This window comes from Canis lupus, chromosome 17, assembly GCF_003254725.2.
Source record: "Canis lupus dingo isolate Sandy chromosome 17, ASM325472v2, whole genome shotgun sequence".
Lineage (NCBI taxonomy): Eukaryota > Metazoa > Chordata > Mammalia > Carnivora > Canidae > Canis > Canis lupus.
Genome location: NC_064259.1, coordinates 58465220 through 58492564, shown reverse-complemented (window position 1 = coordinate 58492564; position 27345 = coordinate 58465220). Strand labels below are relative to the sequence as shown.

The window sequence follows — 27345 nt, the reverse complement described above, 5'->3', positions numbered from 1 at the left end:
GCCTGTGAAGTCTAAAATATTTATTACCAGTCTCTTCATAGAAAGTTTGCTGACCACTACTATAGACCATCTCAGGTCACTGTTTCTGATTAGTTCTATTTGGTGATGTGTGGTAGCTGTTGTTAAGTTGCTGGCCTAGAATTCTTTCTGTCATTTCTGTTTAAAGTTCTGTTTGGAAGATGTCCTAATGTTACACCTTTGAGCCCAGTGTGCACTGTGTGAGAATATGTGCCCTTTTTGTTTTTCCACCTGCCAGCTCTCAGAGTTTCTTAAGTGTTTAGCTCCTACAGGTCTCAGGTCAGGCTAATTATATAGACTGATATCTTTCTGTTTCAGCATGACACATGTCCTGTATGTAGGAAGAGCTTAAATGGTGAGGACTCTACTCGGCAAACCCAGAGCTCTGAGGCCTCTGCAAGCAACAGATATAGCAGTGACAGCCAGCTACATGACCGATGGACTTTCTGAAGCTAAAGCCTGCATCTGAGCCAGGGCTGTGGTAGTCTTATCACAGCTGTCAATTGTTTCAAAACAAAAAAATAGTAGGTGGATTTAGGAATTGCATAAGAAACCCCAACCCATAATATTAATGCAGTGAGTGTTTTTCTTCTCTAAATTTAAAGTTAGTATCTGCAGATGGAATTGTATCTACAACCAAATGCCTCTTATTCCTGAATTCAGAGTGATACTTTTATAAGTGTGAAACTTGATTATGTGGGTTTCCCCTGCCAGAATAGAATCACTTTACCTTAAAGTCTAGCTAGGGTCCCACTATCTGTCATGTTCTCTTGTAGTGGATGTTTCCACCTCCTTCTCTAACCTCCAGCCTACCATTTGTGTATTTTATAGTAGATGCAGTGGAACCACAGCCCTAAAGTCCTGCTGTTTAAAGTCTTTCTGTTTTAATTGTACAAAAGCATCTACTCTTGGCCACATTAGCCACAAAGCAAGATCAGATTAATTCAGAAATCCGAAACTAATGATTTTGTTTTGTTTGAATCCTCAGAAAATCAAAGAAAAATTACAATGGGGAGGAGAAAGTGGCTGATCATTGTACTCTTTGGTTTTCTCATTTTAATTTTTAAAGACTACTTCACAAGGTGCATTTTCTGCAGAAGCTAACATGACACATCTTAGGAATCTTATGTTGGTGGGAATCTGATTCTGGTTCCTTTTTAGAAATGAGTTGGGGAGCATACAGGCACAGAAGGATAGATATTTGAAATCTTTGGTTCTGAAGTTTTTTTAATGACCCCCGACTCATTGTTTACTGCCTTTTGTCATGGAGACCTTAAAATAATTTCCCTTAGAAATAGAATTACTTCATTACTGCTTCTACAGCCAATTTAGTTTACTGTTTTTAGTAATTCATTCATCTTCGGGAATTGAGATTTCACATTGTCTCATTTTAATTTTTTAAGCCCTTTTATCATCTCTGAAATCTTTCTGTTCTGCTTGGTTCTGGTTGTACTTGGAATCAAATTGATTATTTGTGATCATGCCTGAAACAGCTTGGCCTTGGAGAGGTGGGCCTTCTATTTTCAGCCTAACAGTGTCTCATTGCACATGCACATGCTCTTTGAAGCATTTAAGTGTTTAAAGTTGAATAAATGAAGAAGATCAAGAATGTTGTTGGAACTTCAAAGTCTCAAAAGGAAATGATGGGGACACATAACCACTGTCAGCGTACCATAGAGGGTAACAGGGGACACCATTTTTCTGGTCACATCAGCCCTTCATAGTTTGGAATGATTAGAACAAAAAGGCCACTCTTTGGTGAGTCTCTTTCTTGACTAGGAGTCTTTCCTCAGTTTTTGTTGACTATCATACAGGTTTTGGGGGTGAGGAAAGGGGTTAGAGATATCTTTGTATTTTGGTAGAGGATAAAGGAATAGGGGAGGGAAGAAAGAAAGGGGAGAGTGGCTTGCTGAATTAACAGCCTGCCTCTAAAGTTGTGACCATAAGGTGTGATTCATGTTGGCACCAGAGGGAATAAAGGATGTTTTCTCCTCTGCCTCTCATGTTATACCTCCACAGAGATTGTTTCTTAGGAGAAGGTGAGCTATTTACTATGGGTATTGATGTGTAGCCCAAAACTACACATTGGTTTTTAGTGGGAGTGGGGGTGGGGTGAGATCAAGAAGCTTGGGAAGAGTGAGAGGTATATTCTGAATATTTAGTGGCCACTACATAAATGGCGAAAGGCCGTGCTGAAGTTGGAGCACATTATAGTTTTCAAGTAGAAGGGTGTCTACTGTCTCAGAAAATTACGACAGCTGGAAATTATTCCCTCCCTGTTAGAGTCTGGAGATGTCAGGACAAACGGTTGTATTTTTACTACAACTAGAAAGCTAGAGAACTAGAACAGATCTGAATAGCTTCACAAAAGGTCAGAAGCAAAGTACTAGATAGGGAGTTACCTTTTCAATACACAGAATGGCAAATAGTGTCAGTCTCAGTTATTTGAAATTTTCTTCACTTTTTTGTGCTCTAATAGAGGACATGAGGCTCCTTTTGCTGTTTCCTGTACCCTTTCCACATAATGATTCTATAGTGTTTCTTCCTAGGAGGCATCTTGGGAGTTCCAGGTTTTAATTTAAGTTAAAGAATATAGTAGGGTTCTCCAGAGAAACAGAATCCATAAGGCAATAAGGTGAGAGAGAGAGAGAGTGTGTGTGTGTGTGTGTGTGTGTGTGTGTGTGTGTGTGTCTGTCTGTGTAAAGAGACTTACTATAAGGAATTAACTTGTGTTATTATGGAGGCTAAGAAGTTTCAAGATTTTTCAGTCAACCAGCCAGTAGAGCTTTATGGTGTAGTTCTAGTCTGATTCCAAAGGCCTGAGCACTAGGAGAGCCAGTGGTATAAATTCCAATCCAAAAACTGGTAGAAGTTTTGAGACCCAAGAAAAACCAGTATTTTAAAAATACATATTTTATTTATTTGAGTGAGAAAGAGAGCATTAGAGAGCAGGAGAAGCAGACTCCCCACTGAGCAGGAGGCCAGATGCAAGGCTTGATCCCAGGACCCTGGGACCATGACCTCAGCCAAAGGCAGATGCTTAACTGACTGAGACACTCAGGTGCCCTGAAAAGCCAGTGTTTTAGTTTGAGTCCAAAGGCAAGAAAAGACTAATGTCCTAACTCAACCAGGCAAAAGGAGTTCTCCCTTGGTAGCTGGAGTGTCATATTTTTTCCTAGTTGGGCCTTTACCTGATTGGATGAGGCCCACTGACATTGCAGAGAGCAATCTGCTCTAATTTGTCTACCTATTCAGATGTTAATCTTATCAAACATATCCTCATATCACAGACATCTAAAATAATCTGTGACCAAATATTTAGGTGCTCCTTAGTCCAGCCAAGTTGACACATAAAATTAATCAATACAGGAGAAGAAATAGAAATGCATACAGCAGAGTGATACCCATTCCACTTAAGTTTTGCCAAATAAACAGTGTGTCTCTATGAGAAATGTCTGCTCTGCTTAGAGACCTTAGTACTAGGGTTAAAAGGTTGGAGAAATGTATACGGGAACGAGGTCCAATTTGCTGTGTGGAATATACCTATATTTCTTCTTTAATTAACCTATATTAACCTGGAAGTCTGAGATGCCTCCCATTCTAGGAGGAAACATTGCAGATTCATTGACCTAACATCAGAACATGGCTGAGTTTATTTCTAGGAATGTCTTGCTTTTAAATGTTTCAAAGTTTTAGATATAGCGCTCAAGGCAAAGGTCTGCATAGCCTGGATTTTTTCAGGTGTTCATTCCTTTAGAGTTGGAAGGTTTACAGACTCAGGAATCTGGAGCCTTAACAGGATTCAAAAGAGAGATGATTTAACTCTCCCTGATTGTCAAAGAGGATAAGAAACAATTGCAATTTCAGATCTTGAGCCCTTATACTTGAGGCCTTTACATTCAAAATAAAAGGCCTTTGGGTATGCAGAGCTAAACAGATTGCTTTCTTTTTTTTTCTTTCTTTCTTTCTTTTTTTTTTTTTTTTACAGAAAGAGCACACACATAGGAGCAGGGGTAGGGGCAGAGGGAGAGGGAGATAGAGACCTCTCAAGCAGGCATGCAGCATGGAGCCCAATGTGGGGCTCAATCTCATGACCCTGAGATCACAACCTGAGCTGAAATCAAGAGTTGGGCGCTTAACTGAATGAACAACCCGGATTCCCCAACAGATTGTTTTCTTATTCATGAATGTCTTGTCTTATCTTCCCTTTGTCCACTATAATTTGAAATTAGAGGGAAGAAAACTATTTTGTTAGCACGTAACTAGGAGAAACCTCCTAGAGATTGGTAAATTTAGAAGTTGGGGAAAGTGATATAGGGCAACTTGTTGCTGGCTTCCAAGTGACCATTGCTTCTCAGGTAGTTTCAGATTAGTCTAACTCAGGTTCATATGGGTAATCCAGCTGGACAGACTGGGGTATTAGGTGGAAAGAACAGAGTGGTGAAGCTGAGATTTCCAACATCTTTAAAATTTCTAAGCTACTGAATCGGGAGCAGAGAGAAAGAATAATTCTGGCCTTAAAAATTCATTTTCCCTCAAAGTTCCTACTGCCAGTTCTCTGAAAAGCTGGGAAACATGGAAAATCCAAAATGGCATTTTGTCCCTGTTGCTGTAGCTCCTGGACTTTTCCTTACAATGTTCTAATTTGTAAGAAAAAGGAATTACTCTAGATAGGAGATGTAGGGATGGCTGTAAATTAAATAGTTTCCTTAGCTTACTATAAATATTAGTTGTCAACATTTTCAACAGTTGAGCAAGTGCTTATTAGTTGTTTTCTTTGAACAGTACTCTCACTGGTCCAATAATTAATTTTCAAGTTAGAAGAAAGTTTTCTGGGGAAGAAATTGTTTCTTTTTCCTAACAGCTCTCACTTTGGTTTAATAGCTAATAGGAAAAAAAAATTCCCGTTTGTGTCTTTGTATTCCACATTCATGTGTGTGAATATGTATGTGTCCAGGGACACAACACATATGCATATTTCACAGTAGAGGAAGAAAGATATAGTAGCCACTGAGATGAAGTTAGTAGGTACAGCAGAGGGCTGGAGTCTCAGTCTGAGTCTCTTACTGTATATACCTCAGACCCTTATGTTTCCATAATTGTCTGTTATGAGGCATTGTTGGCTTTGCTGCCAACTAGACACCCTGCTATATGGTGTGTGGCTAAGGGATTCACTGGAGGTAAAAGCCTAGTCATTTCTAAGTGTTGAGAAAAAAAATGGTTTTGAGGATAACCATCATCCTCTGCTTTTGTAGTATAATTAGTTGAACATAAATACAACTATGTATTGCTTTTTAATTTTTTTTATAAATTATTGTTATCAAATTAACTTCTCTCTTGACCTGCATGTTTCATTTTCTTTCACTCTAGTGTCTACATGCTCTTTCCTCAAGGAATACAAATTAAATATGTCAGTCTTAAAAACGAATGAGGAGGGAATCCTAATTTGTATCTGTTTTAAACAACAGCAGAACAGCCTTTGGGGCTTTTGGAAAGGAGGAGCTCTTCAGAGTTGGTTTTTAGAGCTGATCTAGGCAGGCCACTGACATTTGTGAAGGAAGACAGATTTTAGGAGAAGGAGGAGCAGGGGTGATGCTACTCTTGATCTCGGGGTCATGAGTTTGAGATTACTTAAAAAAAGAAAAACTTACTTAAAAAAAAAAGCATTCCTGAAATCACAGCAGCTTTTTGTTACGCATTTTTTTATCCAAAGGTACCAAAAATACAACTATCATGTTGTGAGAGGTCTAATAATTATATATAAATATATATGTATATAATCAAATATTATGTGTATATAATCTAAGAGTGGAATGCCTATAATTCCACTTATCTAGAAAATATGTAAATAGATAATTGTATTTATGGTCAACTAATTATACCACAGAAGCAGATAGTAGCATGAGAGGGAAAGCCCTCTTTAGTCTCTGAGATGGGGAGATTGGAGGATAAAAGTGCTGTTCATCAGAATAAACCAACAGAGATTTGGGAGTTTGGTGAGTGTACTATTAATGAGAGTTTCCAGAATGAGTCTCACATAAGTTCTGAGGCAGGAAGTTAAGAGAACATATCCCAAGTGGCCATCCTGTGGGCTGAAATTGTAGGAAACAGTAATGTCAGCATCTTAGCACCCAGGCTGGGAACCACAGGACTGCTCCAGGGGTTTAAAGTACAATGTATAGAATACAATGTGTACAACTGGAGATATTATCTAGGATCCAGGTAGATCCCTTGTTTTAACCAAAGGACATGAGGTTTTGATCTCTCATACCTGCCAGATATATGGAATTATAGGCATTCAACTGTAAGATTATATGCATATAAACTTTATGAAGTTTTGCCAAATTGCACTTAGTTGGTGTCCACAGAAGTAGAATCTGCGTTTATTGTCTTTCTTCTTTCAGCTGGATATCTGTGACTCATGGGATGTAGGCGTGTGGTCCTTTACTTTTTCTAATAAGGTGTACTGTTTTCAAGGTCCAAAAATTACTAGACTCCTCACAATAGGATGATAGGTATATTTTTAGTATCTTTTGATGAAAAAATACACAACAGAAAGCTGCTGTGATTTCAGGAATTTTTTTTTTTTAAGTGATCTCTACACCCCACCTGGAGCCCAAGAACTCATGATCCCAAGATCAAGAGTCGCATGCTTTTCCAAATTAGCCAGCTAGGCATCCTTCAGTAATGCTTTTAAATCAATTTGTCTTTATCCAGGAACACCATAATCTGCATCCAGTTGAAATATAGTATATAAATATTTGTAAGAAATATTGATATATTTATTTAGATTAACAATAGTGCTTATACAGATTCCTTGTGATAACTCCATGCCACAGAGGTTCAAATTCCATGTGTGAGTTGTGAATCACTCATATGGGTTAAGGTTAAGACATGTGTTCAGAAAACTTACCTGCATGGAAATTTGTAGGCTTATTTGAAATCAGTGGTATCAATAATTTTTAAAGCCGGGATATAAGTATTTCACATTTCTGCTTAACCAAGTCTTGAGATAAGCAGAATACATAAAACAAATTCTTTAGAAATGGGACTTCTGACTAACTGTTGCTTTGTTTATTCTGCTTAGTTCAAGTCAGAGCTAATAGTCTAATGCTCTTGAATGTCTTAATAAGCTTGAACAGTGATCATGTATCCTTTTGCAAATTTTTATGTGTGAACTATAATTAGTGTAGCACAATGGACGAAACCTTTTCTATAGTAGGATGTGGCTTCTTTGTGAGACTTCCAGTGATTGTGTAATGTTGAGAAATTTCAGAAGATTCTTTGAATAGTAAAAAGCAAAAGACATCTCCACCCATATGAGCTTAAAATTTAGTTGGAAACACAAAACATACATAAAACAGAGAAAGATTAAAGTGAACATAATTTAATGGAGAAAGCTTTGGAGACTTTGGAGTCGGAATTCAAATGGCTGTGGGTTTAAAATCTAGAGTCTTAGATTGGATCCTTAGAGTGACCCTGGGGAAACAGAAGATAGAGTAGTCAAGATACCATTTAAAGATAAGTAGACAGAAACACCATCTCAAAACTTCATTTGTCCAAGGACACAGAACTGAATCCAGGTGTTTTTTGACTCTATACCTAGTCTTTTTTTACCTCCATAAGGCAGAAAACCCAAAAAGTCCTTAGTTTGAGGGTCAGTGCCATCACTAATAGGGGTCTTAACCCATCTTTTTCAGCCTTTTCTCTCTCTCTTCCCACAAACCTTAGCTCCCACATTTGGCAGGTTCTGGCCAAGTATCACAGGTAAGGTGTCTGTTTCTTTTGATGGCTTGCCCTGTAGGTGCAGTTAAATTGTCTGTGGTCTTAACTTCTTTATTCATGTAGTTCCCCTGCTGCCTGCATTTCACTATGACAAGAGGTCATCTGTCCAAATAGAAAGAAGAGGATTTATTAATTTAGGAGAAAAGTAAAGGCTGCAGATACCGCCCTGGGCATTTATTTAAAAGGAAAGAGATATGACCAAAGAGGCTGACAAGTACTTGGTTGAAGCTGATTATGCTCTGTGCACCTGGGCACACAGAGCTTCCTCTTTGTCCAGCCATTGTGAGGAAGCTCTTGAATGCCAAGGTCTCTCCATTTCTTCATTTTCTTTCTTTCTTTCTAAAGATTTTATTTATTCATGAGAGACACAGAAAGAGAGAGAGAGAGAGAGGCAGAGACACAGGCAGAGGGGGAGAAGCAGGCTCCATGCAGGGAGCCCGATGTGGGACTTGATCCCAGGTCTCCAGGATCACGCCCTGAGCCGAAGGCAGGCGCTAAACTGCTGCTCCACCCAGGGATCCCCATTTCTTCATTTTCATGCCAGGTCAGTCACTGGCTCTGGCTGTCTTTTCCTAGCATACCTATCTTTGCTGGTTTCTTCTCTCTTCTTTATAATGTTAAATAAAAATTTCTTCCAAAAAAATTGGTGTTCTTATTTTGTTTGGCTTTATTTTACTGTGTGGGGGAGGAGGGGGGAAAACTTTTTCTTGGGTACAAAAACACATACTTATCCAATATTTGAATGAGAACTGTCCACCAGCCACTTTTGTGAAAAGCAGGTTTGTTTGTTTATTTTTTTTTCCCCAACTGGTGACAGAGGTGAGAAGAAGGACAGGCTTGCTGTGGCAGTGAGAAGGAGAGTTCAAGGAATACATTCATTTGTCCCACCTTATATTCCCCAGATTCTTGGCATATTTAGCATCTCTTCCTCTGTGCTGTTTTCTTCTCTGTGTATGTTGTAATGTGAAAGGTAGCAAGCTAAAGAGTCAAGTTTATCTTGCTGTAACTTTTCTTTAAAGTTCTGGCACGAGGCTTACAAAAGCTGTAGAGAGAAAAAGGAAAGTTGTATTACTGCCATACAATTTAGATACCTGATGTAATTCGTCATTTGACCCTGATGACTAGGGAGGGAATGGGGAAAAGGAAGGGGTTGTATGAGTTGTATCTTACTGCTAAAGTTGCAGTTGTGACCTCTAGTAAATCTGACTGGTCCTGGTGGAAGAGGGGAGGAAGCCAACCTTTGTTGTCTTCTTGTGGGAAGGTAGGACAATCAAACAAGAAATAGATGCCATCCAAAACATTCCAGGTAGATTTTCCATGTGTAGCACTGGAGGCTGACACAGTGATAGGACAAGGGTACTCACTCAAGGTGCTTTCATGAGCTGAGGGAAGCCCAGAGAACCAGGAAATTCCCTCATCCTTTTGATCACCTGTAAGCATCATAACTTGATCTACGTGATCTCTTTGTGCCTGACAAAATGTGTCACCTTTTGTTCTACTGAACATTACCTCTTCTATAGTTCTGCTAAGCCTGGAGTTGGGGGGAGAAGGATAAAAAGCATCAACTATCAAAAGTTCATTCTCTTCACCTGATTGGAAAGGGGAACGAGCTGAGGAATTTTTTTGCTCTCGCATAACTTAGGAGTCAGGTAGTAAGTGGTCAGATTGCATGGTTAGATTCAATTTCCTTTTTCAGAGTTGTTATTTCTCTATGAAGAAATACAATTTATTTTTCTAACAGAGTAGCTAACCATCTGAGGGAATTTAGATTCAATAAAGAATTAGGTCTAAAGGGTCAGACTGCTTGGTATTTACCAGTTTCCTCCTGACAATTGTCATAGGCTTACATGTGGCAGGTTTTGCCAAGGATCACAAATAAGGTCTGTTTTCTTTTGATTGTTTGCAGTTAAGAAAGAAGCTGCAATAAGGGAGTGTCAGGTGGTCCTGTTTCTGGAAAGGGGAGGAAGCAATCTCATAATGAGGAGGGTAGTGAAGAGGTTGAAAGAAAGGGTACTTAGCAGATAGTAGGTAATTACTGAGAGCAGACAGTTTAGAGTGAGAAGGTCCTGTGTTATTTCCTGTGAACTGGAGCAGCATGTAAGCTTTTTGTGCTTGTTTCCTGATGAGTAATCAGGAATGTTTCTCTGGAAGGATTATATAGGGTTAGAATCACCATATGTAAAACCTAGCCCATCATACAAATTCTATAATAAATTTATTAAGAGCTTAAGAGAACTTACTATGTGCCTGTTGGGGTAAATGAGACAAAGTCCCTGCTTTGTCTGCTTTTATAGAGCTTACATTCTGGTGGCATGCAAACAGTGGTGGTTATTGATTAGAGGAAAGCTTAAAAAATGGAATTAATACCAAGGACAGGTAAAAAGCTGCATTAGTTACTGATTATGCAAAAATGTAGTGGTAAATCATTGTAAGTTCAATCTCTGTTATCTGTTAGGGAAAACCATGATCTATATTAATACTCAGAGGACTCACCTACAAGTGTTTTTTACTCAATCTGACCATCACCCTTTGCCCAGGAGTTGCATGTTTAAAACCCACCTCCAGACTTAGTCTGTCTCTTGCCTTGTTCATCTTCATGTAATAGGCAAACATCTGTTACCCAGTGAGTAGAGGCAGCTGTATTTATTTCCCTCTTCTAAAAGCTTTCTTTCCTAATAGGTCTAACCTCCTTATCCAGTAGAAATGTGTTTCATCCATCTTCCTCTAGTTAGTATAAATTCTCAAATCCCTTTGGACCAGCCCTGCCCTCATGTTGATTTAATGTTTTCCTGTAGACAGCCAGGGCTCGAACAGCACTTCCCTCTCCCACTCCAGGCCTCCATTCTACCCCTCTCTTCCTGAAGGATAATCAAGATGTCAGAGGTGTAGTAGCCTCATTGCCTGAGGTGCTTAAGTGTCTTCTGAACGTACCTTGAAGGGCCACTAGGCTGGTGACCAGCATCACCCAGATTTTTTCTTGCAGGAAGCCTGAACTGAGAGTGCCTTTATTGTGATTGAACTCGGGCTGTCCTGTATGTTTCAGTCCTTCCTCTGTGTAGTTCCCTGTCTCTGAGTCAAAAGAAAATCAGTTGATCAGAGGAGGGTTTCAGAAATCATAACACTTCCTTTTGCATCATCCCAGAATACCTTTTTTGATATCCAGGGATAGCTCTCAGCACAATTTATTGTCCAAGTATTTTTTACATTTATGGGTAGTGATGATGAGGTATTTAAGCAGCAAAAAATATTTAAAGAATCTGTGTCATGCTGGAGATGCAAGCAGGCTTACCTTGAGGGAACATTAAAGTCTTGTTAGACAGCTGAAATGGTCACTTCAGACTTGGGTGCCCCCTCATTTAAAAACCATCTTCTGGAGTGTGTCAAGTTTAGCATTAGTTAAAATCTCAGGCTTTAAGGGCACCTGGGTGGCTCAGTGGTTGAACATCTATCTGCCTTTGGCTCAGGTCCTAATCCCAGGGTCCTAGGATCAAGTCCCACACCAGGTACCCCATGGGGAGCCTGCTTCTCCCTCTGCTTGCATCTCTGGGTCTCTCATGAATAAATAAATAAAATCTAAAAAAAAAAAACCCCAACAACAACAACTTCAGGCTTTGGATTTTTATCCACCATTTACTAGCTGAATAAACTTACCCCAAATTACCTTAGAGCTAACTTTTCACTTGACAACAACGGCGGCAACCTCAAAAAGGCCATGAAGATTAAATGAAATTATATATCATTGAGCACTATACTTGGCACACGGTAAGCACTTAGTAAATGGTAGACGTTTACTGGTATTATATGTTACCTGTCCGGCTTTGTTAGTTTCATCTTCCAAGAGGAGACTTGTCATCTCTGCATTTGGTGAGCATCCATATGTGCTGACTCTAATACTTAAATATACTGAGAGGATGAGATAGGAATTTTAGGGAGAGCCATCACAAGTAGAAATGCTTAGGGCATATTAAGAGAATGTGATTAGATTATAGACTATGTATAGATTAGCTTATAAGGAGTAAGGGTTTTACTGCTCCGCCCGTTCTATTCTCCAAGTTTAGGACTGTGCCTATGGCATGCACAATCAATATAAGAAGTGTGAGAAGAATGATAGAAGAGTTTCCACTGGTGAGATCAACTGAAACAGTATTCACATAAATGGAATGAAATTTTATAGAGCTTCTCATGCTCGGCAAAAGCAATTTAGTTAGACTGTCCCATAGTGAAAAGCCTTTAAAATTGAATGGTAGTGTGGCGTGTACAAAGTAGCATTTTAGAAAGAGGTCAGGTGGCTTCTTGGTTTGGAGAAATAATATTTAGAGTTGATGGATCATTTTTAAGGCAACAGCTCAGTGCCAGGCTGTGAGGTAGGTGTGGGGGGAGATATAAAGATGAACAAGACCCAGTCAGATCTCAAGGGGCTTGTCAGGAGACTGTTGGAATATTTTAAGTGTGAGATGATGAAGACTTGGAAAACCCCTTTGGAAAGAAAGGAATGAAAGTGGAGAGAACTAGTTGTACTTAGTAACTGACTGGATGGGGAAAAGAAAAACACCAAGATTTCAACTGTAAATCATGGGCAGAGGTACGGGTCTCAGGATAGGTTTGAGGAGATGGCAAGGCAGTCAGAAGCTAGGAGTTCAGTCATCAGTGAAAATATTAAATTGAAACTTAGGAAACGGGTTAGGGCTGGAAAAGTTGATTTGTGGGTCAGTTTGCAAGAAGATGCTGGTTAAAAATCATGAAGGTAAGTGAGAACTTAGGAGAAACGGTAGGGAAAAGATTGGAGAAGTAAGCAATGAGTCTTGGGGAAATGAATTCTCTCATGTTTGAGAAGTGGGAGGAGGAAATGGAGGCAGAGAAGGAGAGAAAGAACAGCTAGAAAGGTGGGAAAACCCAGGGAAGTAGAGAGTTGCAGAAGCCAACAGAGATGGGAGTTTGATAAAGGAGAGAATGGAAGTGCTAGATGCTGTAACGAGGTCAGAGGAGAAGACCCAGGTAGCAAGGAAGAAAATGAAATCAATCTAGACTGACATAGAAAATGTGGATTAATGGCTAAGCACAGGAGATGATTACAACATCTGTTAAAAGGCTCTGGGCTAAGTTTTTATTTGGGAGGGAATGTAATTTATTTCTAGTTTTCTTAAAATATACAATAGTATTTGAAAGTTCATGAAGAATAATAGCAGTCTCCTTTTTTTCCTCCTAGGCTTATTCCCCAGAAATAACCCCTGTCAACTCTGAGATGTTTCACTGGTATTCCTAAATAGTATGCTTATATTACCACTTCTTGATGATAAAGTTTAGACATTATCTGTTAAAAATAAGGATATGTTTCTCTTTTTTTTTTTTTAAATTTTTTTTATATGTTTCTCTTAAACCTCTATCCGCTTCCCCTTCTCTTCATCTTTCACAAATAAATCATTGTATTACACATTTTAGTTAAATTAATGCTTAATGTAATTCGGATTCTGTAAATGTTACCTATTACAGAGCCAAGTTGTGTGCCATGATCAGGTTTCCTTTTGCAAAATTTAGTGTTTTCTTTAGAGATGATAACCACCTTTTTTTTTTTTTTAACCAAGCAGAATTTTCCATAGCCATATCTTTAAATCTTTATCCAGTGTGTCAGAGGTCTTTAGAAAGATGATTTATCAATTTTGTTTTTACCTCCTTGAGATCTTCCAGAGCCCTCTTTCTCTTGTTCCTTTTGGACTAATTGCCTATTTTTTCATTCTAGAATTTCCTTATATCCCATCCCCTATTAGAGTCCTTACTTTCCTGGATCCCATTTTAGCCACTCTATCTATTCGCTTTCCTGTTTTTCTCAAGCATTTCTGGTGGCTTCTTAAGATCACACGGAGGGCAATTTTTTTTTTTTAAGTTATTGCATGTTTGTTGTCTTTATTCTTTCTTCACATACATTTGATTGGTAGTTTGGTTGGGTATAGAATTCCAATTAGAATATAGTTCTCTGTTTTGAAGCCTTGCTCCTTTGGAAATATAGAAATATAGAAACACAGGAGTCACTGCTGGGTATATGAGGAAGTCATTTATAAAGCTGAGGCTGGAGTGATTATATTTAGGTTTTGTCAAAGTGGTTAACAGAGTAGGGGAGTATGGACAAAATAAAGGAAATATGCAGAGATGAGAGGCCTTGTTGCCCTAGAAAGATTGAGGTTCTGTTGGCTTTCTAGTTTCTGATGCCAGAACCTGGATCTCATGAGGGCTTTATTCTTTTATTCCTGCTTTATTATTTGTTCCTTTTAACCTATGGCAGCTTGATTGGTTTTCTCTTTCTTACAACTAAATGCTCTTTAAGACAACATCCATTTTATCTCAAATCCATCTCTGTCTCAGTGTCTATATTTAGAAATAGAACCATATTTCTGAGAGATCTCTGATTTAGAATCAGGAAGCCTAAATTCCAGACTTCTATATGCTTTACTGGTCAGTGAGACAAATTGAACAAATCACTTTACCTCCATGTAACCCAGTCTCAGTGTCAACAAAAATGGAATGACTTACCTCAGTAAGATTTTTAAAATAAAAGACAAAACAAGATTGCTTTTGTATTCATGCTGTGAGCATTTGCCCATGGGACTGGTGGGAAATGATTGAGTAATAGGAGGGACTCTTCCCTCAAGGAGACTGCCTATCCAGGACCTGAAGTAACTATTTCTGTCTCCAGCTATCAACCCTGCTTACTATCTCATCTAGTGGCATGTGGGATGTCAGAGCTCACCTGTGACTGAAACAGAAAAAAAGTGACCCTGAAGGCGGATATCTGGCTTCTGGCTTCTGGCACAACACTGGTAGGTCCCACTGTCTGATGGTGTGGCTTGGTTTATGGTGAACACCAAATGAGATGATACTTCACTGACACCATCTCTCCCAGGGTCCCGTTTAAGTCTCAGTTGCTTCAAGCTGGTCTCAGGGGAACAGTCCGAAGACCTGTCCTTGCACAAAAACACTATAACCCCCTCAGCCTCTTCTGCCTTATACCACAAAGTACAGGTCAGGCTTAGTTGTTTCCCTTTCTGGTACATTGAGCTGTGGATGTGGATGCACCCTAGAATGGGAAGGGGGAAGAATTAGCCATGAAAAGCTGGGTATCTATGGCAGACTAAATTCACTCATGTAGAAATGTCAAGGCAGAAGTGGGGGCTGCCCAATAGACATTAAACACCAACCTTTTAGAAGAGTGGTCTGTTGGCTATACCCATGTCTGAGGGAGACCTTGCAATCCCAGTTATTCATTAATTCAGAAATGTTTTATTTTTTTAAAGATGTTATTTATGTATTTGAGAGAGAGAGGGAGAGTTGGGAGGAGGGGTAAGGAGAGAGGGAGAAGCAGACTCCCAGCAGAGTGGGGGACCCAACGCAGGGCTCGGTCCCAGGACCTTGAGGCCATGACCTGCGTAGAGGTAGGTGGTCAACCGACAGCCACCCAGGCGCCCCAATTCAGAGAAGGTTTATATTTTATTTCTACTCTCCAAATGGAACTTGTATAGGACCTTTATTAAAGTGCTTTTATCTACATCTAATCCTTGGTATAGCCCTAGAAACACGTACTATTGTTTTTATTTTATAAACTGAGGTACATAGTGGTTAAATGGGTTGCTAAAGATATATATATAATTCTTTTTTTGTTTTTTGAGAGAGAAAGAGGAGAGGGGAGGGCCAGAGGGAGACAGCGAGAATCCTAAGCAGGCCCCACATCTAGCATGGAGCCTGATGCGGGCCTTGAACTCATGACCCTGAGATCATGACCTGAATCAAAATCAAGAGTTGGACTCTTAACTGACTGAGCCACCCAGGCATCCCAAGTCGATACATATTGCAGTGTGTGGATCTCAGGCCTAGATTTCATAAATTTTGAATGTATAAGGTCCTGAAAGAATCTTAGACTGAGGGCAGATTACCAGGCTCTTAGCAACACATAGCAGAAGCAGAATGTCTCATGGGGGAGGGCAATAGTATTAGTTTTAACAAAAAGAGGAAAGCTATCTTTTTCACCCTTTTTGTTAGTGTCAAGAGGGAGTGGATCCCTTTCTTCCCCAGCAGAGAAAAAAACCTTGGGATCCATTCCTCCTCATGAGTTCAGGATTTTCCCTAACGGCTGTCCCTGCCATAGGGATATGTGGATGGGCGGCCTGTCCTCACCACCAAGCTGGATGTCCATAGTTGCCAGCAGAATGGCCAGGGCCAAGGAGCCTCTGCCAGTTGCCATCAGTGTCCTGTACATTGTCAGCAGACACAGGAACTTGCAGGAAATGTTGACTCCAGTGATGTCCTTGGCCTCACGTTCCTGAAAGCACATGGGGACTCCTAGACAAGGCTTTCCAGGGCTCCAAGACCATCTCCACATTCCCGGTACTAGCTCAAGTTGGCTAGAGTGAGGTGGAAGAAGGCTTGAGCCTGAGAGCCCAGCTGGCATGGAAGTGAGACAGTTAATAAGTGAGGTGTACTGGAGAGAAGAAAGGAGAAAAGAGGGAAGAGACATAGGGAGACACTAAAGCCTATTTTTTCACATATTTTTTTCCAAATTAAGTTGGATTACTGGATCAAAGAATATGAACAGTAAATTTTTTTTCTATATGTATAATCACATTGCTTTCCAGAAATACGGTTGAGATTCAGATGTTCAACAAGAATGCACTGTCAGCACTGAATATTGTCTTACATTTTTGCCAATTTGATGAATAAAAAATTAGGTCTCACTGTTGTCTTATTTTGCATTTCCATGATTAGTGAGGGTGGGGATCTCTTCATACATTTATTGGTCATTAGTATTTCCTCTTCTGTGAATTGCCTGTTCATATTCTTTGCACTTTTTTTCAAAGTCAACTTTTTAAAAAATCACTTTTCCTCTATTTAGAGATATTACCCTGTCAGACTTTTTTTTTAATAAATACTTTCTCTCGATTCATTGTTTGTCTCTTGAATGATGTTTCTTTCCATCAGGAAAATTCGCATTTGTATGTAGTTAAATACAGTGCATCTATCGTTTCTTTTAAGTCACCTGTGTTCTCTGTATTGCTTAAGAAAGTCTCCCTCAAGCTGGAGTTCTGCTTCTCTTCCAATGTTTTTATTGTTTTACCTTTTATATCTTCTAATCCTAGCTAAGAAAAATTCTTATGTCCAAAACCCCAAACTGAACCCAAAGCAAAATCAAGATAACACCTGAATTTTCATCAGTTGGAAATGGTTACATAATTCCTTCATACAGTAGAATAGTATATATTAAAAAGAATGAGTTCTCTAAATATGAGCCTGAAGGGGGATCAGATCAATAATATAGAATTCTATGTCAAAAAAGGCAAATTGCAGAGCTATGCATATAAAATAAATATTTTTATTTTTAAAAATCCTCTCTAAGTGTTTTAAAAACAAACACTTTTGTAGTTTATAAATTTGGGGGTAGGTAATTACATTCATGGAGTTCAAAGAGTAGAGGTGTACAGTTAAAAGTTTCCTTCTTACTCTCACCCCCAGTGATCTATTGCCCTTTCCCAGAGTCAACCAGTGTTGCCTTATTGTGGATGCTTCTAGAGATATTCTCTGCATATTTAAGAGATTACATATTTTTCCTTTTGTGAAAAACATCAATAACAACATGAATGATAGTATACAATGTGCTATGTTCTACATTTTGCTTTTTTAATTTACCAGTTTGTCCTGTGGAGACCATTCCATTTCAGAACATAAACAGCTTTCCCTTTATAAAAACTGCTGCACAGTATTAATAATTATGTGTATTTATTCTCATGGATTCCAACCAGTGAGCATTTTGGTTATTTCTAATTTTCTCATTGAGGTATAATTTGACATACATCATATGAGTTTCAGGTATACAAGTAATGATTTGACACTTGTATACACTGTGAAATGATCACCACGGTAAGTCTAGTCACCATCCATCACATGGAAATTTACCAAAAAAATTTTTTCTTTTGATGAGAACTTTCAAGATCCACTCTCCTGGCAACCTTCAAATGTGCACTACAATATCATTCATTGTAGTCACCATGCTGCACACCACATCCCCATGACCTGTTCATTTCACAATTGGAAGTCTGTACCTCCAGACCCCCTTTATCCATTTTACCCACCCCTCAGGCCCCTTTCCTCTGGCAACCACCATTCTGTTCTTGTATCCATGAGTTAAGTGGAAAATATTAAAAGTGATGAAATTTGAGGGGGAAGAGTGGTTCCTGTGGATTGGGAGGCAGATAAATATAAGGAGCCCTTTTTTTTTTCTCATTTCATTACTCTTTTGCTTGATTTATTTTACCCTATGAAAGTATTTTAATTTGAAATAATCTTTTCAAATTATAGATTTATATGCAAGAGTGTAATCTATAAAAGAAAAATTTTAGAAATGAGATTGAGGACAGGGAGAAAGCCACTGTAATTGTAGTGGCCTATTACATATCAGGTACTTTATATGCATTAAATCATTTAATCTTCACAGATATCTCCTCTTTTCAGGGAAGGATACTTTGCATTCCTTTCCTCCATAGTATTTCTTAAATTTTCCTAAACCTAGAAAACCTGGGGAAACTCTGATTCCAACTTTTGATGATTCTGTTTTCTTGGGCTTGTCTCAGGTCCTCACCTGGCCTTTTCCTTATCTGTAGGATGGGGAGGCTGTCTACTTCAGAATATTGAAAAAGCAAACCTTCAACAATACAGATCTGAATCTGACATTCTCCCCACTTAAAAGATTTCAGTGACTTCATGTAGTTGGTATTTGTCTTTCCTACTGGCTAACCACTAATATCTTTTGGTAGAACCAGCCCCACTCTTCTTTCTCTTCAGTACCTCTCTGTGAGTACTGGTAGAAAGCAGAAGGCTGATACTGTCTTCAGGAACTCAAAGGACCAGATACACTTTCTTCCTATGCTCTGAAAGCTGGGGTGGGGTTAATGAGATGTTTTCATCAGGCCTTTGTATCTTGAGGACATGCTGCAAAGATGAGGTGGTGGTAGAATGATACTCCCTGGTGGGATTCCTTCATAGTCTAGTGCTTCCTCCCTGTACCCCCCAATCATTGTTTTAGCCAATCCAAGACACAATTCACCGAATACTCCCAAGCTATTTCACAGGTGCCAATTTCAGCCCATGTTGTCTACTCTTCCAGAGATGACTTCTGTCTCTGCCTGATAAACTATTCATCCTTTAAATTCCAACTCACAGCACTGTAAGAGGAAACCACAATAAAATAAAATAGAGGTGCATGGGTGACTTAGTTGGTTAAGCCCCGATTCCTGGTTTCAGCTCAGGTCATGGTCTCATGGGCTATGAGATCGAGCCCCTCCACTGAGTGGAGTCTGCTTGAAAGATTCTCTCCCTCTGCCCCTCCCTCAACTCACACTATCTTTCTCTCTGCCTCTCAAATAAATAAATAAATCTTAAAAAAAATAAACTAGTGGAATATAGGGAAAAAAGAAGAAAGTGAAAATTATGAACAAGAAAGAAGAAATATCATAAATGTAAGTAGAACTAAAAATGATAACATATTTTTTGTTACCTTAAGCTAAAGAGTTAGAAAAGCTGAGGATCTGAGGAAATAGGTACAATAGTTCACTCTAGGTGAAAATATGCCCTATAACTTTGGCTCTATATTACAGAAATAAAAACATGAGTGTGCTGGAATATATGTACAAGAATATCTACTGCAACAGTATTTATAATACCAAAAAACTAGAAAAAGGTGAAGACCCATTAGAGAATGGTTGAATAAATTATGGCATATCCATAGTATGGAATATTTATATAAAATAATAAATTTATAATTATAAAATTGTATTTATAATTTATATAAATGATAAATATAGAAAACACAACATAAAAATTAATCAGGTACTCACTTATAAACATGTGAAATTGTTAATTTTCCTAGATATAACTGTTAGAAAATATGATAGAAGAAAAAAATCCCACTGATAGTGACAATAACAATAAATTCCCATAAAATGCCCAGGAATTTAAAATGTAACAAGATTTCTATTAGGATCTATAGGATAAAACCTTTGAAGTGCTATTAAAGAACATAAAAGAAAATATAAAGAAAATTGTTAATTTTCCCTGTATTATCTATAAATTTGTTAAATCCTAATGAAAAATCCCAGTGATCTGACCCCTCGTGCTGCTGCTCTAGCCATCTTGACCTCTTGTTTCCTCTCCTGTGTTGTCATACTTTCATGCTATTCCGTGTCTCCACCAGAATATCCTGCTGACTCTTGAAATGAAACATTGAATGTTTAGTGATACCTTTTGTGTCTAGCTACAAAGTATTATCTGGTTTGAAAAGTAAGATAGTGAAGAATTGCAATTATTCATTTAGCCTAGATTTGTGGTTAAAAGCATGGATTCTGGAGGCAGACTACTTGTGTCTAACCTGGTCCTGAAACTTACTAGTTGTGTGACAGACAAGTTTCTTAGGCTCCTGGGGCAGGAACTATGCTCAGCCCTTAATAAATGGGTATATTTGACAAACACTGAACAACTATGATGTGTCAGGCACCATAGTGCACAGAAAGGTGACTAAAATAGAGGCAGACTATCTCAGTGGTTCTCTGCAGCCTCTAGGTCAGAAGGACAGGTATGTAATCTGGCTTTGGCACTTACTAGCTGCTTAATGTTAAGCAAGTTTCTCAACCTCTCTGAAAAGCAGTTTACTGAGCTATAAAATGATGATAATATTCTCTTTCCAGGGTTCTTTGGGTTAAAGGAGGCAACCTATATAAACTACTTACATGATATAATGTCAATATAGTGGCTGGTGTAGAGTAAGAGCTCAGTGAATGTTAGCTATGATTATTTTTATGCTTCCTCATATTTGAGGCAATTTGTGGTGTTCCAAACACATCCATATCCACAATTGTGTTTAGTTCTTATAAAACACAGCTACTAGAGTTATTTTAAAAACTGTCACTTTTCCCAAGCATATGGAAGCTTAGACATTGTGAGTAGCTTAAAATCACAGCTTCTAAGTGAAGGAGCTAGGATTCTAACTCCCAAGTTATGCAGGTCTTTCTCTTGGAGATGCATGTCTTTTGTCCCTCATTTCTCACAGCCATCCAGCTATTCAGGAACACTTGCAATTCAAGGAGGGCTGTGATAACAATAATAAAGTCATACAGCATATCGAGGAATAGGAAAAGAGAAATTCTGAAGTTTGCAAGACGGGGGTGCAGTTGGGCCTTGACAGATGTTTCCTAGCCTGTGGTGAGGTGAGGTGGGGAATGGGCTGGGGAGATTTGGCTTCCAGCCCCGGCTATGCAGTAGCTAGCTGTGAGATGTTGGGAAGGTCATGTTCCTTCTCCAGGCGTGTCTTCTGAGGGACTGGTGCAGCGGGATGGGAGGGGGCGGGGTAAGGACTGCTTCCAAGAAGAGAGCTGCACGGTGGCGGTCAGGCTCACTGTTGCTGAGGCAGGAGTGGCCGGGCTTCGCGGTACCCGGGGCCGAGCTGTGCGTGTAAGTTGATCGTAGGACGTTCAGGAGGCCCGGGGCAGGTGGTGGCAATGGGGGAAAAGGTGCTTTTGGAGTAGGTGACCTTGGAGCCTGGAGGGGTAGCTCCCTGACCTGATGCAGACAGGGCCCGTTAGAGCAGGCACCGCGGCTTCTGCATCCTGACCGCTAGAGGGCGCTGCCTTCCAGTTGAAGCCGGAGACGCCCTGGAGAAGCCCGCCCGGTGCTGGGGCAGGGCGGGCAGGCCGGCTGCAGGGGAAAGCCTGAACTAGTAGTATTGGAGGTGTGAGGGATGCACGATCAGGTCTGGTGGGTCCTGGGGACACAGCCTGTGCTAGAGTCGCAACTGGCCCTCCATAGCGGGAAGAAGTGTTGTGGAGGGAAGTGTGGGGTTTGGGGGGCCCACAAGCTAGAAGCAGGTCTCCTCTTCCTCATGAGATGTGGTGAGCCCCAGGGCTGGCAAGAATGAGGATCCAGATTAGGTTGGCATCCTCATCTTTCAGCGTTCCTCGGGGCCCCTGAACTGTGCTTGGTGCCCAGGACCTATGGACTCTGAGGATGTGCCTCTGGAGATAAATACCCTCCTTCTCCTGACCTTATATGTGGGAGGCACCCGGAGTCCCAGATTCAGATCCAAGCTTCATGTGATCTCAGGCATGTTACTAACCTTGCTCAGCCTCACGTTCCTCTTGTGTTTAAAGCTTGCTCCTGTGAATAAATATTGTGATAGTTAAATGAAACATGAATCTGTGCCCAGAGTTTTCTGGGGAGTGTGGATCATCTCTGGCAGGTACAAGATGGTAAGGAAGAGGCTATTCTTTTTGCTACTAAAGCCCAGATCTAGCCTCTCAGAGGAGCTGGAAGGTTTGCAATCAGCTTCACAAATATTTGTTTGCAGATACTTGTTTGCAAATCTCCCACCAAGCTGAAAAAAGACACCCCGGACCCAAAGATGAGATTTCACCAACCACTACAACCCCAGCTTCCTTAATAGAATCAGATTAGTAAGTAAACTGAAGTTAGCCTCAGGAGGCCCTTGGAGCTCTTGACTGCTTTCTCAGACTTGTGGCTCTTAAACCCCTTGACATACAGAGCCGGGTTTCTGAACCATAGCATAAATGCACCACAGCCACCTTTGGCTGTCTGGTGAAGCCTGTGGATCCTCTCTCATTAATATTTATGAATTAATAAAATAAAATACAAAGGATAACAAAGGAAACAAATTATATCAAAACAGTTGTTCAAACATTAGAAGAACATGTGATAGAATAGTATAAGTGCTTCTTTAGATCTAACATCAGTAATTGTCATAACTTCATAGTAGTGATGAGCATAGGTGACATTTTGAGAAATTTGTAACAACTGTAATGAGATTTGAAAACATTTCTGATTTCTACTGATGGCAAATTCTATTGTAGTTTGTTGCCTACATTCATAATTGAAGCAAATGCTAACTTTCAGCTAGAGACTGGTGGAAATAAAGATACAATGTTTCCCCCAGATTCACAAATCCCATGAATGGACCCCCAGTTAAGAACCTGTAGAATAGTTTCCTTGTTTTGCAAATAGGGAAACTGAGGCAACCAGATCTCCTGATTTCTAGATGAAAGATCTTCCACTAAGGTGCATAACTCTGAAACTCATAGGAAAAAAAAAATCTATCTTCCTTCCTTTCTTCCTTCTCTTCCTTCTTCTTCTTCCTTTTCCTCTTCTTCTTCTAAAGATTTACACATTCATTTTAGAAAGAGAGTGAGAGAGAAAGTAAGGGGGAGGGATAGAGACAGGGGAAGAGGGAGAAAGAATCTTAAGCAGACTCTGCAATGAGCGCAGAGCTGATGCGAGCAGATCCTACCACCCTCAGATCATGACGGAGCTGAAACCAAGAGTTAGATGCTCAACTAACTGTGCCCCCCAGGTACCCCATGGAAAACTATTTCTAAACCATTATTTTCATCCTAGAATTCTCACATTTACTCTGCCAAAACATGCCAGTTGGCCCAAAGCCTCTCTTGTTGGCATCACCCCCAGAGCATACATCTAGGATGTAAACTTCCCTCAGGCATGCCTCACAGGACCAGCCTGAAGCTCCATGGAGCCCAGGACAGGCTTTGAGGGATCCAGAGGAGAGCTGATCCAAAACTTGGTAATTGTCCTCTAGTGACTATCTCCTTTTTATTGAGAAGAATGACCATTTGTCATTCATCCCCCATGAACACTGAACCAAAAAAGTGGCCTGGAGAACTTAGAACAACATAAGAGATTTATGCTCCATCAAGTATGTTACTTGAAGAAACTCACCTGGATTTCCCTCCTATGAATGCACAGTACGGTTCTTTCCCATGTAAGATAAGTGTCAGAATGGTACCTGTATCCCTGAAAGCCTACTGGGGAAGAACGAGCATGGCAGCCCAGCTGGCACAGTAACACTTCTCTTTCCCAGGCTCCTGAGGGTAAAGGTCATTTCAAAAATCAGAGTTTCTCAGGGACCTCACTGGAAGCCTGTCCTTACCTGAGTGGTTCTGTCAACTGTCCCATCCCTGCTCCCAGATCCCAGGTCCCCAGGGGGCCTCATTACCTCAGAACAGAAGTTCTTTCTTGCTCTCAGGCTGGGGGCTCTGGTGAAGGCACTTTGAATGAGCTCTCAGCCTCTGACTTATTCTTCGGTCATCTCCCACTTCCGTCACTGCTCACACCTTCATTACTGGTATATATGTTCTTTGAAAACCACAGCATGGGTTTTTGTAGCAGTCAAGGGTCTTCCTGCCTCTCTTTCCTCCACCCCCACTGTGAATTTTTTTTCTTCTCCACCTTATCCTCTGCTGCCTTCTCTTTTTACTTTATTTTGTGTAATAGAGACAGACTCTATCTGACTATCTGCTGAGAGGGCTGAGAAAAAGCACCCTTTAAAATTGTTTTCTTCACCTTGGGTGACAGATTTTTTACTTGGTAATTCATAATAAGGGTAAGACTGATGATAGAATGACTAGAAGATATAAGGACAGCATGTGCTCTCAAGTATGAAGAAGGGTGTCAAGTCTTTTCCTGAGAGCAGGCTTTGCTTAAGGACAGGACAGAATAGAGAGCAGCTCCAGGCTGAAGGCGGAGAATGGTGGGGCTGTGAGGGAGGCTGGGGAGGCATGGGAGATGGAGCGGGGGGCAGTCCAAATGGTCCTGTATGGAGGGATAAGCGGGTGGATTGCTGACCTTGTTTCCGCACCTCTGACCGCACCTCGATCCATTTCCATTCTGTTCTGTTCTGTTCCTCCTTGGTCACTGGTGACTAGGGAGATTACAGTGATTACTCCTGAATTCTAGTGTCATGCACTTTGGTGGAAAGAGCATTGGTCTAAGAATGAAAAGCTTTGGGTTCTAACTTCTGCAAGGCTGGGACAGGCCCCATGTCAGAGGGGACTCAGCACAACAGGAAGCCCCATGGTTCTGAAACGAACACCCAGCATGATTGTCAACCAATGGAGCCCAAGAGCCCAAGGGGTGTCATAAGAAGTGAGGTTGGGGAAATTTTTCATGACTAATCTGGAGTCACTTTCACTCATATGTGGACAGGGAATTCCTGCTTTTAGTACTCTGTGGTCCTTAGACCAGTAAAGTGCTTTAGGGTTTGAGATCCTTTCAAGGGCTCCACCAGTTTGAGGCCTAAGGACCACAGAGTGGTAAGTGTTTGAGGTCCTTTCAAGGGCCCCACCAAAGCTGTCATCGTGTTATCAGGTGAGATGGGCATCAGCCCCCATCTCCTTATTCTGTTAGACTTCTCAGCTTTTGCAATAGAATGTGTGGATTCCTGGGGGATGGAAACCACTGTCAAGTGTTTGCTGAGGGTGTGGGGAGACTCTCTTCCCATCTACAGGTCTCTCACCATCATCCTGGGCACAGAACTAGTCCATCACAGCCATAGGACACTTGGCCCCACAGACATGAACTGCTGAACAGGGCCTTGTATTTGCTAACCCAGTCCCTACAACAGTGATCAATTTATGGCTTCTCTGTTCTTTGAAATAGAGATTTGTTCACACTTGTGGACACCCACAAGTTTGACCATGACAGCCAGTCTTTCTCATTAGCCAGAGGCTATGCAACAATGAAGAGGATGTTGAATGTGAAGAGGAGTCGAAGATAAAACTGTGGATCTGCAAGGTTGGGGCCCCTTGAGCACCAGCAGACACCTATGTGTTCACACTGGTTGTTTGCAAAACCCTCAAAATTCTGCAAAGACCTCAGTCTTGAAACTGAATGGCAGAGGACTTCCTTCTCACCAGTCAGAGTGTGTCTGTCCATCGTGCAAATATCTGTGAACATGATTTCTATAAAATGCTGCCTCTGTTCCCTCGTCACTGAATGTTATTGTGTCTTAGGCTCTGTGGGGTTGACATGACTGAGCACCAGCTGGCCTGTTCTCAAAGAGAGCATGCTTTGTTGAAAGGAACAAAGTGCGGGATGAGACCGAATGTGCCATAAGCACCCACAAGTGAGAGGAAGCCCAGAAGAAGAGAAGGAGAGGAGGAGGAAATGGAGACTGCCCCTGTGCCAGACACTGTTAGGCACTTTAGTGGACGAAGTAACATTTGAATTGGACTTTTACAGAGGGTAGGATTTCAAAGGAAGGGGTAAACATTTTTCAGTTATAGGAATAACTTGACAGGCTTGTTTGGAAACCAGTGAAGCAACTGAAGTGGCTGGAATATAGGCTGCCTCCCATTGGGAGGCTTCAGGGGCAGCCCCTGGCCCACAGCCTCCCACATATTTATCCTCTCAGCCTTTAGATATCTAAGGCACATGAAGCGAATTACACAGCATAGCAACTAGGACATTATGTTTAAGGTATTACTAGTAAGTGCTCAACATTAAAAGAAGATCAGGTTGGATGTTAAATCCTATCTTGCTTCTGTAGAATTGTGAGGTCTAGTTCAGTCCCTGGCAGGGTGCAGAAACTTCTATGCCAGTGGTTCTCAAATTTGAGTGTATATTAAAATCACCAGGTAGTTGTTAAAATGCAGATGGCTAGGCCCTGCCCCAGAGTTTCTGATTCAGTAGGTTGGCAGTGGAGTCCAAGAATTTGTGTCTCTAACAAGTTCCTAGGTGCTACTGTTATTGAGTTGCTCATTGCAAACTGCTTTATGCAATACCTCTTGCCGACTCTGCTTTCATCTCTCTAGTGGTGTGTGGCTCATTACCACCCAGAGCACCCACCCAGTATTCTTTTTGAACACCTCCAGTTTAAAAATTCTTCCTCATGTTGCCTTCAGATTTGCCTCCCATTAACTTCTAACCATTGCTCCCCATTCTTCTGAGGGCTCCACACAGAACGTGTGTCTGGATGGTGGTTAAGTCATAGGCACAGGAGTCAGACTGCGAGATTCATCTTCTGACTCCACTGTTTAGTAGATGGCCTTGGGCAAGTCATGCAACTTTTCTTAATTTCCTCCTCTGTGGAATGGGCATGATAATAACACTCTTGTCACAGGATTGATGGCTAGTTTCAATGAGAAAATGCATGTAAAACAGTGTGGTACTTGGCACATAGTACTCAATAAATGTTATTGTCATTACCGAACTTCCCGTTCTACATGGAAGTCCATCAAATCTCTGAAGAAAGTTAATCCTACTAGCTAACATTTCTCTTTCAGGGCTAAATGTCCCTGGCTCCTTCAACTATTCCTTATGGTGCAGTGTCAATATATCCTTCAGCCTTGTCACTCTCTCTGAATGTAATCTAGTTTGTCAGGTTCCCTTGTCAAGTATGTGTGGGGCTCAGACCTGCCATCTGCATAGCATAGTCAGAGACTCGTCTGGTCACTGCAATCAAAGATGGCTTTAACTTTCGTGACGAATTTCCACATTTCACTTGACCATATTGGGCTTTTAGGCAATGAGGAAGCCAGGAACCATGTCTGCATGCAGAGGGAAAATTTTGTCATTCTGTCGCATTCCCCCCTGAAGTTTACCTGGTTGCATCCACATATGGCTCTTACGTGTGTGAGGTTGTGAGGGTGTTGTTTGGGGAGAACACCCCTTATTTTTTATTGGACGTGGGGCTTGCCCCTGTTTCGT

The 27345-nt window shown here is 40.6% G+C and overlaps 2 protein-coding genes across 7 annotated transcripts in view; one reads left to right on the top strand and one right to left on the bottom strand.

The window, feature by feature from the left end:
• RNF115 (ring finger protein 115) overlaps window positions 1-7554 on the top strand; it is a 70526-nt gene extending 62972 nt beyond the window's left edge. For both annotated transcript variants that reach the window (XM_025453255.3, XM_025453256.3), the window contains one exon: window positions 337-7554. In XM_025453255.3, coding sequence (XP_025309040.1) covers window positions 337-468 — 132 coding nt within the window. In that variant the 3' untranslated portion in view covers window positions 469-7554. The remainder of the gene's footprint in view (window positions 1-336) is intronic.
• Window positions 7555-8567: 1013 nt separating this feature from the next.
• On the bottom strand, window positions 8568-23996 carry CD160 (CD160 molecule). Of its 5 annotated transcripts, XM_035700863.2 has the most exons (7): window positions 23855-23994; window positions 23578-23723; window positions 21947-21987; window positions 15967-16111; window positions 14546-14872; window positions 10735-10872; window positions 8568-8845 (listed from the first exon to the last, which is right to left on the bottom strand). In XM_035700863.2, the coding sequence occupies exons 4-7, from the start codon at window positions 16046-16048 to the stop codon at window positions 8817-8819; spliced, it is 576 nt and encodes a 191-aa protein (XP_035556756.1). In that variant the 5' UTR covers window positions 16049-16111; window positions 21947-21987; window positions 23578-23723; window positions 23855-23994; the 3' UTR covers window positions 8568-8816. The 5 variants fall into 5 exon arrangements, with proteins under 5 accessions (XP_035556756.1, XP_025309043.1, XP_035556757.1 ...); XM_025453258.3 differs by lacking the exon at window positions 23578-23723 and having other exon boundaries at window positions 23855-23995; XM_035700864.2 differs by lacking the exon at window positions 21947-21987.
• Window positions 23997-27345: the final 3349 nt, after the last annotated feature.